We start from the raw sequence: 13,724 nt of genomic DNA, 5'->3' as shown, positions 1-13,724 counted from the left end.
GCAATGAAGGCTGGTTCCATAGTGCCTATAGGACAAGCACCCCCTGTAGGACTGTGGGTTTTGGTAACTGCAGCCGGCTCGCGGCCTTGAACTTTTTTTTACATGGGTACCTTCTGCTACCCATCCGGGTTCCAGTACCGTCAGCTGGTTCTCGGCAGTGCCTTTGGATTAGGTGCCTCCTTCTCGGTATCCAAGTTCCACCAACGTCTGCTGGTCCTTGGTAGTGCTTTCTGGCACAGGTACCTCCTGCTTAGTATCCGAGTTCCAGTACCGTCAGCTGGTCTTCGGCAGTTCCATTGGCTCTTGTACCTTCTGCTACCCATCTGGGTTCCAGTACCGTCAGCTGGTTCTCGGTAGTTCCTCCGCTTTCTTGTACCTTCTGCTACATTTCCAAGTTCAAGCTTTTTGAAATGGTTCTTGGTAATCACTCTGGATCTCCCTGACGAGGACCCTGAAGACGAGGATCCTGAAGACCAACCCTAAGAAGACGAGGACCCCGAAGACAACGACCCTGAAGACCACCCCGAAGAAGACGAGGACCCTGAAGACCACCCCGAAGAAGACGAGGACCCTGAAGACCACCCCGAAGAAGACGAGGACCCTGAAGACCACCCCGAAGAAGAGGACCCTGAAGACCACCCCGAAGAAGACGAGGACCCCAAAGACGAGGACCTAGAAGACCAACCCGAAGAAGACGAGGACCCCGAAGACGAGGACCCCCGAAGACGACGACCCTGAAGACCACCCCGAAGAAGACCAAGAAGATGACCCTGAAGAAGTTGACCAAGAGGACAAAGAAGAGAAGACAAGCACCAAGATACAGAAGAACAAGAGACAGAAAACCAAGAAGCAGAAATACAAGAAGCTGCAGAACAAAAAGAGGAAGAACATTAAGCATAAGACTAAAAATCAGAGCAAAAGATAATATCTAAATTATAAGCAGAAGATGACTAAGCAGTGTATGGGGGTGAGTCCGTTCCTCCTCGTGGTGCCCCTGGAAAAGACCTGCTGCTGCAGGCCAAACTGAACGCGGACAAATCCTGTTGTAAATCTTTTGTGACGGGCAGAACGAAAGGTGTAATATCCAACCTTTTATAGATAACAACTACAGGAATGCCTGTCACAAATAAGAATATGATGAAGAAGAAGAATATGAAGAAGATGAAGAAGTAGAATATGAAGAATGTAAAAAAAAAGAATAATACGAAGAAGGTGAAGAAGAAGAAGATGAAGAAGGTGAAGAAGAAGAGGATGAAAAAGATGCTGAGGATGATGAAGGAGAAAGTGTGGGAGAAGTAAAAAAGAAGGTGAAGAGCATGGAAGTAGTGAAACATAAATATCTGACAAAATATAAAAATACTTAACATAGTCAATATTTCCGTAACTCAGAACGTCTTAAAAAAAATATTAATTCCTGCTATTCCATTTGATTGGGCTAAACCTCTATGCCTTTATTGTCTCCCCCACCTCCCCCAATACATTCTACATTATTCTTAGTTGTTTTCCTTCATGTAGAATTAACCTACAAGGAAAGAAAGGGTTTAATTTTCATTCCGATATTTCTGTCCCATTGACTTGCATTGGTTTCCGGTATCGGAATCGGCGATATCCGATACTTTTTCGGTATCGGTCCGATCCAATCCGATCCGATATTTCCCGATATCGGAAGATATCGCTCAACACTACAAGCTACACCTCTAAATGAATTCATCTAGAGGTGCAGTGATCACATACAGAATACCTCACAGATTTTTATAGCTTTGGGCAGAGATCAAAGAATAATTACATTTTCACCATTAAAATGTTGTTTTAGCCCCAATTGACACCATTTTACAAGGTACACCTCTCAATTAATTCATCTAAGGGTGCAGTGATCATATTGACACCATGGGTGTGTCACAGCAATTTATAACACTGGACAGTGAAAAAAATAATTACATTTTTACCACAAAAATTTTGTCTTATACCCATATTTTAGTTTCACGTAGGGAAATGGGTAATAATGGCATCAAAATTTGTCACATAATTTCTACCAAACGTGGCAATACCCCATGTGGCTGTACTGTAATGTTTAGCCACATGGCGAGACTCAGGATTAGAGATGAGCGGTGTTCGACTGTTCGCCAATCTCAAATTCGAGCTGTTTTGGGCGGTGTTCGAGTCGTTCGACGAACTCGAACGATTTGCAAAAAATTTGGCTGTTCGAGGTTATGTTCGATAACTGTTCGTGCACCAAAAAGCGTAACTGGATTTTTTCACAGTAATACTGTTAATCAATGTTAATAGACAGTTTCAGTGTAGAGTGGGCGGGGGGAGGAGCAGGGGATGGATCTCTGCAGAAATAATGCCGATCTCCATTTTTTTTTTCTTTCCCGCATTTAGAGTGGGGCGGTGCAGTCTGTCAGCCTATCAGCAGCGCACACACGGAGCGAAGTGCTTTTTTTCACACAAGCAAGGGCATGTGTCATTGGCTGTGTATGTCACATGTCCTTGCCCTATAAGACCCAGCCATTTTCCCCGTCACCACCATTTTCTCAGTGCTGCAGCTGAGTGTTAGATGGCACCGCTGCTGCTGTGGGCGCTATACAGTGTAACTATGTGAATTGCGAGCGAATTTCCAGTTACATAGAGAGATAGGTTTAGGGAGTAGGGACTAGTTCTAATTGCAGCACTTTTGAGGGCTAGGTTACAGCAGTTCATAGCACTTTTTGCCAGACAGGTCTGTGCCAGTGCTGTGCAAGTGTTTTTCACAGCATTTGGCGAAATGTAGCTCAGCCAATCCTTTTGGGCCTGTAGCAGTGTCTGTTAGTCATTGGAGTAGCCTATCTGTGTTGCAAACTACACCACCTGTGTATCTAATACCAATTTTTTACTGCATCTAAGCCAGCCAATCCTTTTGGGCCTGTAGCGGTGTCTGGTAGTCAGTGGAGTAGCCCATCTGAAGCAAGCTACACCACCTGTGTATCTAATAACAATTTTTTACTGCATCTAACCCAGTAAATCCTTTTGGGCATAGTAGCAGTGTCTCGTAGTCAGCGGAGTAGCCCACCTGTGAAGGAATCTACACCGCCTGTGTATCTAATTCTAATTTTTTGCTGCATCTAACCCAGGAAATCTTTTTGGGCCTGTAGCGGTGTCTGGTAGTCAGCGGAGTAGCCCACCTGTGAAGGAAACTACACCGCCTGTGTTCTATTTCTAATTTTTTACTGCATCTAACCCAGGAAATCTTTTTGGGCCTAGTAGCAGTGTCTCGTAGTCAGTGGAGTAGCCTACCTGTGAAGGAAGCTACACCGCCTGTGTATCTAATTCTAATTTTTTACTGCATCTAACCCAGGAAATCTTTTTGGGCCTAGTAGCAGTGTCTGGTAGTCAGCAGAGTAGCCCACCTGTGAAGGAAGCTACACTGCCTGTGTCTCTAATTCTAATCTATGGAGCACCCCATGGGCAAACAGCGATCTATATAGTATGCTCCTTCCCAGAAGCAGCCCAATAGACGGACACTATTCGGAGGCACAGGTAGTAAGTAACTGGAACGCCCCCTCAATGTCTGTTTTGGCTATTAGGGTGCCCCTTCCCAACTTCTTGACCCGCCTGATTGCCTTGTCAAAGCATGACTATATGTACTTGTCACTTTTCCATGTGGTAGTTGTGTCTTCTGAGCAGTTTGTCATCTTTTGGACACCTTTGAAGATGTTTTCTATGTGTTTCTATGTGTTTTTGTTTGCCTGCCATTGGTTTTAACGGTGTTCGACGAACCGTTCGACAAACCGTTTGGCGAACATGCCGGTGTTCGACGAATCGAACCGAACCAGAACACTACAGGGGTGGCTCAACACTACTCGGGAGGTACAGAGCGCTGTTTGACTTTTGGAGAACAAATTATCGTAGAATAGTTTGCGGACTGCATATGCAAAGCCCCTAAGTGCCAGAAGAGCAGAATTCCTCCTCAAGTGACCCCATGTTGGAAATTACACCCTTCTGGAAATTTATCTACAGGTGTACTGACAATTTTGACTTAATGGTGTTTTCCAGAATCAAGCAGCAGTGGATGTTGCTGAGTGAAAATTGCAAATCTGCTATCGTAGTGGCCATACATTGTAGTGCCCATACATTGTGCCCAACTCGTGTTTCTGTTGCCATACACAACATAAATTAAGTGGGCTCTCATTGCTACAGAAATGGCAAACATGTGGACACTAATTGTGGTTTAGTCACACTGTGAGGCTCAGAAGGGAGGAGGGTATTTGGATTTGGAAGAGCAGAATTCACTGTGTTTCTTTTTGGGGGTGGGAAGCCATAGCTCTCTTCCAGAGCCTTTGTGCTACCAGTAACGTGGAAGCCCCTATATTTCCATTGACAGATTACGTTCCTGAGTGAGAACTTGCTTTTTTTGTAAATTGAGTTGAAGCTTTTATTGAGAACATTTTACATAACATTTTGGATCACATTTATCCTGCACTCTATGCTGATAACTTACAACAAGGTTTCCATCTAAATCTCCGAATGACAAGATGCAGTTGAAACCCCCGAGGGATCCATTCACTATAATGAGGCAGCAGAGTTACTCTGGACTCCGACTGGCCTCTGTTCAGCAGTGTCCATTTCAGAGGTGCACAAAACTGTGGCTGTCCATGCTTTTATGCATGCTTAAATAGAGTGACACAGCCGGATCATAGGCCAGACGGCTCACTATAGGGAATCTTCCATGGGGGGTTCCATCTGAATCACGTATTTCAGAATTCTATATGGAAAGCCCGATGTAAGTGCTCAGCGTAGAGTGCAGGATAAATGTGAGCCGAGCTTTACTGCGACCTTTGAAAGGCAGAATGAACATATCAACATACCAGATTTGTATCTTTTTTATGTTTGGCTGCTATCACACACTAAAAAATGCTTGTTTTGTAAAAAAAAAAAAAAAGTTTTTGCTTTGCCATATTTTGCAAGCTAGAATTTTTATATTTCTGCTGACAAAATCATGAGAGGGTTTATTTTTTGTGGGACGAGTTAACGTTTTTATTAGTACTATTTTAAAGCACATGACATTTTTTGATCACTTTCTATTTCAGTTTTTACACAATAAGGCTATGTGCACACGATGCAGAAATGCTCCGGATTTTTCCTGAGCGTTTCTGCATCTCTCCTGGCTGAATAAACGCATGTGGATTTTACATGCGTTTTTCCTGCCAGGGACATGCGGATGTGAAGCGTTCTTCACTTGCATTTCCGCATGCGGGTTGACAAGCGCTTTCCAAGCGATTTTAGCATCACTTGGAAAGTGCTTGACAACTTGGTCACACTAAATAAATCCATGCAAATGGCATGGATTTATATAGTGTGACGGTAAAGAATGTTTAAAAATAAAAAAATAAATCTATACTTACCTTCCGATGGCCCCCGGAGTCTTGCTTCCCTCCGTTCTCCCTTGTCGGGAGATCGCGGTACACTGAAGGACCTGCAGACGTCAGCATTGCGTGACCCGTCACATGACTATGACATCAGCACAGGTCCTTCAGTCCATCGCGATCTGCTGGCATGAGAGGACGAGCGCTCCGGGGGCTGCCAGAAGGTAAATATAACATTTATTTTTTATTTTATTCTTTTTTACAGGTTCTATGGTACCTGGGTCCGGAGTAGAGTCTCCTGTCCTCCACACCCGGGTACCATCCACACATTGAAACGCTTGGATTCCGCATCTACATATGTAGTGATGCGTAATCCATGCGTTCCAATGAAAGTCAATGGCGGCGAAAACGCAGCACTTCCGCAAAATAATTGGTAGTGCTGCGTTTTTTTCCGCAATGATATTCCGCAGCGGAAATTTCCGCAGCATGTGCACAGCACATACGGATTATCATTGGGGACCATGGCAGGCCTTCTAACATGCGTTTTTTAAGCGTTTTGGCAGCGTTTTTGCCGCTGCGGAAACGCTTAAAAAACGCATCGTGGGCACACAGCTTAAAAACTATTTATAGAAAATACAATTGTTTTTGAATCATTATATTCTGAAAGCTATGGCTTATATGAAATACAGCACAGACCAAAAGTTTGGACACACCTTCTCATTTAAAGATTTTTCTGTATTTTCTTGACTATGAAAATTTTACATTCACACTGAAGGCATCAAAACTATGAATTAACACATGTGGAATTATATACTTAACAAAAAAGTGTGAAACAACTGAAAATATGTCTTATATTCTAGGTTCTTAAAAGTAGCCACCTTTTGCTTTGATGACTGCTTTGCACACTCTTGGCATTCTCTTGATGAGCTTCAAGAGGTAGTCACCAGAAATGGTCTTCCAACAATCTTGAAGGAGTTCCCAGAGATGCTTAGCACTTATTGGACCTTTTGCCTTCACTCTGCGGTCCAGCTCACCCCAAACCATCTCGATTGGGCTCAGGTCTGGTGGCTGTGGAGGCCAGGTCATCTGGCGTAGCACCGCATCACTCTCCCTCTTGGTCAAATAGCCCTTACACAGCCTGGAGGTGTGTTTGGGGTCATTGTCCTGTTGAAAAATAAATGATGGTCCAACTAAACGCAAACCGGATGGAATAGCATGCCGCTGCAAGATGCTGTGGTAGCCATGCTTGTTCAGTATGCCTTCAATTTTGAATAAATCCCCAACAGTGTCACCAGCAAAGCACCCCCACACCATCACACCTCCTCCTCCATGCTTCACGGTGGGAACCAGGCATGTAGAGTCCATCAGTTCACTTTTTCTGCGTCGCACAAAGACACGGTGGTTGGAACCAAAGATCTCAAATTTGGACTCATCAGACCAAAGCACAGATTTCCACTGGTCTAATGTCCATTCCTTGTCTTCTTCAGCCCAAACAAGTCTCTTCTGCTTGTTGCCTGTCCTTAGCAGTGGTTTCCTAGCAGCTATTTTACCATGAAGGCCTGCTGCACAAAGTCTCCTCTTAACAGTTGTTGTAGAGATGTGTCTGCTGCTAGAACTCTGTGTGGCATTGACCTGGTCTCTAATCTGAGCTGCTGTTAACCTGCGATTTCTGAGGCTGGTGACTCGGATAAACTTATCCTCAGAAGCAGAGGTGACTCTTGGTCTTTCTTCCCTGGGGCGGTCCTCATGTGAGCCAGTTTCTTTGTAGCGCTTGATGGTTTTTGCAACTGCATTTGGGGACACTTTCAAAGTTTTCCCAATTTTTCGCACTGACTGACCTTCATTTCTTAAAGTAATGATGGCCACGCGTTTTTCTTTACTTAGCTGCTTTTTTCTTGCCATAATACAAATTCTAACAGTCTATTCAGTAGGACTATCAGCTGTGCATCCACCAGACTTCTGCACAACACAACTGATGGTCCCAACCCCATTTATAAGGCAAGAAATCCCACTTATTAAACAGGGCACACCTGTGAAGTGAAAACCATTTCCGGTGACTACCTCTTGAAGCTTAAGTATATAATTCCACATGTGTTAATTTATAGTTTTGATGCCTTCAGTGTGAATGTACAATTTTCATAGTCATGAAAATACAAAAAAAATCTTTAAATGAGAAGGTGTGTCCAAACTTTTAGTCTGTACTGTATCTCCACTTATGAAGTTGTATGGCAGCCTGTTTTTTGCGGGACAAGATGATGTTTTCAGCTATAACATTTTTAATTTATATTTGACTTTTTGATCGCGTTTCATTTCACTTTTTGTGCAGCAGTATAACAAACAAACATAGTTTTTTGCAACTTTTTTTATGGTGTTCACTGAAGGGGTTAACTAGTGTTACAGTTTTATGGTATGCAGCTATACCAGATATGTGACTTTTTTTGTTTATTTTTTATTTTTTATAAATATACCTATGATTTATTGGTATAATATTTTTTTCTTTTTTTTTCTTTATTTTGTGATATTTTTTTAAATATTGGTACAATTTTATTTTTTACTTTTTTACTTAGTGCCTCTATTGGACTTAACTTTTAATAGTTCAATCGCTTGTATAATGCATTGCAATACACAAGCACTGCAATGCATTATACTTGTCAGTGTTACACTGACTGAACGCCTTTTAGATCATGCTCCTTGCATCCTTAGACGCAGCGTTAAGAGCTCTGCAAAGATGTCAACTGAAGACTAAGTAGCAGCTCAATGGAATAGAAAAACAGATAGCTGGAGGTGTTAACCCAGAAGGCTTCAACCACATGGGGAAAGTGACATTACATGTCTCACACTAGTAACTGTCTTTCATTTAAAATAAGCCCTGGAGGCAGGTTCTCAGGGAAATCTATGTTCGGCTGTCAGGGAAGCACAGGGATAACACCGGGGAGATCACACAATACCTCGCCGCTGCCGTCACTCTGTCTATTATTCACAGGATTGAGAAGGGATTCACAGCACACAATCCCAATTACTCACTGCGCAGCTATCGGCAAGAGGGCAGAAAGCATATGGCGTCACACCTCTGGGCTCCAACTCATGGAATATGTGTATACGCCACCTTACGGTTACTGCCAGCTTCATGATAGCTCAATTAATATTATTCTCTACCACCACCGGCTGAGTTTGAAATATAATACAGGCCTGGCCGGACGCCTGTGATTTGGTAGCGTATATGGCTTCGGGGGAGGGAACGACAGAGCAAAAGAAACAGAACTATTAAATTTTATATTTAATCCAAAAGGGAGGCAGTGTCATGAAAAATATACAAAGATTTTACAAAGGGGACAATTACAGTACAGAATAGACAGTTACACAAAATAAAACAGGATTAAAGAAGACTTACTATACGATCACTGAGATGATTCAATATAGGTGGAGGAGGGGCTCCCCGATTTGATTAGACTGTTATCGAACAGGATCCGTTGCTTATAGTGCCTACACCCCTCTGGCAAAGAATATGGATCAATCTTCAGTCGGCTCTTTTATCCCGAAGAGGGGACCTACCCACACGCCCCTTGTGCTGACATCATGTGGGCTGGGCCCCACCCTTCATGTTTTTATAAAAACGCTAATTTCTGTAATAACTCATCCCTGGTTGCTCGCAGAAGCTTGCAAGGGATGCCATATTTTCCGTTATGAATTCACCTTCATTTAAAGATCACGCATGGCGTAGTTGTGATTTGCTATTTTGTTACTTTTGCGCCACAGCTCCCTGGAGGGCTTACGGCTATGAAAAAATAAGCATCTTGTTCCTCAGCTGACCCTGCCACTCAAAATATGGGTCCAATTTTTATCAGAATTATGGAACTTCAGTTATTCCATATTTCATATCGGCTCCAATTGGACTGGGGTTTTGGCTAAAACTCCCTTTGACATCCCGGGAATCAAGTTTCAACAGTTACATGTAAATTGATTGCAAGCTTGTGTCTAATAATCCCCTGCTTCTGCCAGGGAGAAAGACCCTCGCATTTTAATTAGGTTGTAGCACTTTTTGGCAGGCATATGTTTACAGGGCACTTCTCAGGCGTGTGTTAATTGCATTCAAACAGAGCTCTCAGCTCTCCTCTTGTGACAAAAGATGGATAAGGGAGGGGTGAGAGGGGCTTCAGAGGGAGAAAGAATATTTTCAATATTTCTCAATATTTCCATGACACTGGCGCATAGTTCTTAACAGCTCATTTACATGTTAGGAAAAATGTGGATTACTCTGGACTAAAACATTGGATCACAAATATCAAGATATCATTTTATTCAGCTTAATTGGACCTAAATGCCCAAAGAGATGGCTTTGGAGGGTTGATCCTGACAGATTCCCATTAAATACTTTACCTCTTTTAATATTTTTCACAGCTGTGCTTCTCTTTTCAGCTCCAATGGCATTCCACCTTTTAGTGGTATCTAAATACTTAGTCAAGATGACATTTGGCGTAGTTTTGACCATGTTCTGTTCTGGGCAGCCATCCGGAATATATATGAGAGATCCGAGATAGGAGTCATCTAAAGCACCCAACAAAGTCTCCCCCATTATATCTCCTAAAAAAAATAAAATAGGTAAATAAAGCATAGATTTTTATTAACATAATATTAAATAAGAAGTTGTTGGCAATGATGGTAACGGCATTTACTCAACATACTGCACTGGGTTAGGTAGCAGTGGGATAGCTGTTGACTACCCAGCTTGTTTAAAGGTAAAGAAATATTTTAGTGAGATGTTGGGTTATGTTATGCTTCTGGTAGTAGTGAAGCTCCACCTTTACTTAGACGGTCATATACTCTTGTTAAAAAACTGGATATATAAATATATATTTATATATATAGAGAGAGAGAGAGTATAGTTAATGTAAACATGATCATTAAAGTTTAATATGAGTTGCACACTCCTATATATTTTATTAGAAGATCTCCTTAGTAAATATCGGGTGGTTTCATTTTATTCTGTAGCATTAGTTTTGTTAGAATTTCCTATGTGCCATTGAAAATGTTGTCATTTGCTTCTAATGTGCTCCGTAGCAACAAACGAAAATACATTTTAATCCTTTCAAGACCCGGCAATTTTTTTTGCTTTAGGGCTTTTGTTTTTTCCTCCTTTTCAATCAAGAGAAATATTTTTTTTAAAAATTTATTGACATAGCTACGAGGACTTGCTTTTATCTTGCGGGACGAGTTATAGTTTTGAATGACGCCATTTATTTTTCAGTCGACATAGCTGTTTGAGGGCTTTTTTTTGCAGGAAGACTTGTAATTTTCAATGACACCATTCATTTTATCATGTGATGCACTGGAAAGTGCGGAAAAAAAAATCCAAATGGGCTGAAATTGCAAAAAATTTGGAATTTCACAATTGTTTTGGCTTTTTTTATTTACCATGTTCATTATATGGTAAAACTGACCTGGCAATATTACGTCATATCACAGGCTCACTGATCACTGATTGGCGCATAGAATGATGCGCCCCCCTGCCAGCGCGTGTGAAATGCTGCTGTCAGAGATTGACAGCAGCTTTTAACAAGTTAACAGCCACTGGCGAAGCTCCGTGCCACCAGCGTCTGTTAGAGGCAGATGATGGCTTAATAAATCAGCCATCACATGCTGGAAAAATGCAGGCTCGGCGTGCGAGCCCACATCAAAGGGAGTGAGGTGACATATGAAGTAACTGTACGTCATAAGTAATGAAGGGGTTAAAAGTTCCTCCAACATCTTGTTCTTGCTGTACTGCAAAAAAGACATATATATATATTATATATATATTATATATATATATATATATATATATATATATGTATATATATATATATATATAGTACAGACCAAAAGTTTGGACACACCTTCTCATTTAAAGATTTTTCTGTATTTTCATGATTATGAAAATTGTACATTCACACTGAAGGCTTCAAAACTATGAATTAACACATGTGGAATTATATACTTAACAAAAATGTGTGAAACAACTGAAAATATGATATATTCTAGGTTCTTAAAAGTAGCCACCTTTTGCTTTGATGACTGCTTTGCACACTCTTGGCATTCTCTTGATGAGCTTCAAGAGGTAGTCACCGCAAATGGTCTTCCAACAATCTTGAAGGAGTTCCCAGAGATGCTTAGCATTTGTTGGCCCTTTTGCCTTCACTCTGCGGTCCAGCTCACCCCAAACCATCTCGATTGGGTTCAGGTCTGGTGACTGTGGAGGCCAGGTCATCTGGCGTAGCACCCCATCACACTCCTTCTTGGTCAAATAGCCCTTGCACAGCCTGGAGGTGTGTTTGGGGTCATTGTCCTGTTGAAAAATAAATGATGGTCCAACTAAACGCAAACTGGATGGAATAGCATGCCACTGCAAGATGCTGTGGTAGCCATGCTGGTTCAGTATGCCTTCAATTTTGAATAAATCCCCAACAGTGTCACCAGTAAAGCACCCCCACACCATCACACCTCCTCCTCCATGCTTCACGGTGGGAACCAGGCATGTAGAGTCCATCAGTTCACCTTTTCTGCGTCGCACAAAGACACAGTGGTTGGAACCAAAGATCTCAAATTTGGACTCATCAGACCAAAGCACAGATTTCCACTGGTCTAATGTCCATTTCTTGTGTTCTTTACCCAAATAAGTCTCTTCTGCTTGTTGCTTGTCCTTAGCAGTGGTTTCCTAGCAGCTATTTTACCATGAAGGCCTGCTGCACAAAGTCTCCTCTTAACAGTTGTTGTAGAGATGTGTCTGCTGCTAGAAATGTGTGGCATTGACCTGGTCTCTAATCTGAGCTGCTGTTAACCTGCGATTTTTGAGGCTGGTGACTCGGATAAACTTATCCTCAGAAGCAGAGGTGACTCTTGGTCTTCCTTTCCTGGGGCGGTCCTCATGTGAGTCAGTTTCTTTGTAGCGCTTGATGGTTTTTGCAACTGCACTTGGGGACACTTTCAAAGTTTTCCCAATTTTTCACACTGACTGACCTTCATTTCTTAAAGTAATGATGGTCACTCGTTTTTCTTTACTTAGCTGCTTTTTTCTTGCCATAATACAAATTCTAACAGTCTATTCAGTAGGACTATCAGCTGTGTATCCACCAGACTTCTGCACAACACAATTGATGGTCCCAACCCCATTTATAAGGCAAGAAATCCCACTTATTAAACCTGACAGGGCACACCTGTGAAGTGAAAACCATTTCCGGTGACTACCTTTTGAAGCTCATCAAGAGAATGCCAAGAGTGTGCAAAGCAGTCATCAAAGCAAAAGGTGGCTACTTTGAAGAACCTAGAATATAAGACATATTTTCAGTTGTTTCACACTTTTTTGTTAAGTATATAATTCCACATGTGTTAATTCATAGTTTTGATGCCTTCAGTGTGAATGTACAATTTTCATAGTCATGAAAATACAGAAAAATCTTTAAATGAGAAGGTGTGTCCAAACTTTTGGTCTGTACTGTATATATATATGAATAAATAGCTCACAATACAGTCTGTCACAAAACATCCAAACATAACAAAAATCTACGACATACTTAGCTAAATGGCATTTCTCTCTAGATCCATTGCCCCGACACGTTTTCCCCCTTAGGGTCTCGGGGTTTATCAGGGTACTATTCACTTAGTAAGAAGCAAAAAGGATAGGTGCTATCCATGAGCACTCAAGCTCCTGTGGCTGTAAGGAAAGTGGAACACTGCGTGCCAGTCCCCTAATGAATCCCAAGATCCTAGGGGGCAAGAAACGCATCAGAACAAGGGAGAATGGACCTGAGGAAAAATGAAATTCAGCTAAGTACCTTCCTATGGTGGATTTTTGTTATACTTGGATGTTTTGTCACAGACTATCTATTGTGAAAAATGTATTCATATATATGTCTTTTTTTAGACAATACTTTCATCTTGGGCATGTATCATGGTTGCTATGGTTTATGTAGATGGTCCATTTAGATAATATCTAGATATACACCTTTGGCATTTTTTGATGCTGTCCCATTTACACATATAGGTTTATTCATATAGCTGCTATTGCTTATTTTGCACTGTCTGGGTGTTGTGGTTGATCAGAGAGGTTACACATTAGGGCCATATAGGGATAGTCTACGTTGAGCAAGGGTGCCACATCATTTGAATTAGGACGACAAACCCCGCAGTAATAATATTTTAGGGTAATTTCTTTTCTTCCTCTCCTTCTGCCAATAGCCTTATGGTTTTGAATACTCTCCCTAGGGTATATGCACCTTTATATGGTTATGGTATACTAGATGGTGGCCCGATTCTAACGCATCGGGTATTCTAGAATATGTATGCGGCCGACCGGGCGCGACTAATCAGCCAAGCAGTGTTTAATTGGATTGTGCACTACTTTAAATT

At 41.7% G+C, this 13,724-nt stretch overlaps 1 protein-coding gene across 2 annotated transcripts in view; it reads right to left on the bottom strand.

Moving 5' to 3' along the window:
* Positions 1-13,724, bottom strand: part of LOC141153639 (venom factor-like) — a 302,324-nt gene that overhangs the window by 143,084 nt on the left and 145,516 nt on the right. Inside the window, exon 24 of one of the 2 annotated variants that reach the window (XM_073638632.1) lies at positions 9,720-9,923. The exons of the other annotated variant lie outside the window; for it this stretch is intronic. Coding sequence (XP_073494733.1) covers positions 9,720-9,923 — 204 coding nt within the window. The remainder of the gene's footprint in view (positions 1-9,719; positions 9,924-13,724) is intronic. 2 annotated transcript variants of the gene reach the window in all.

This window comes from Phyllobates terribilis, unplaced genomic scaffold (assembly GCF_046119375.1).
Source record: "Phyllobates terribilis strain yellow unplaced genomic scaffold, ASM4611937v1 Scaffold_1__5_contigs__length_1240528914, whole genome shotgun sequence".
In the NCBI taxonomy this organism is placed as follows: domain Eukaryota; kingdom Metazoa; phylum Chordata; class Amphibia; order Anura; family Dendrobatidae; genus Phyllobates; species Phyllobates terribilis.
This window is presented reverse-complemented; position numbering and strand designations above follow the sequence as displayed.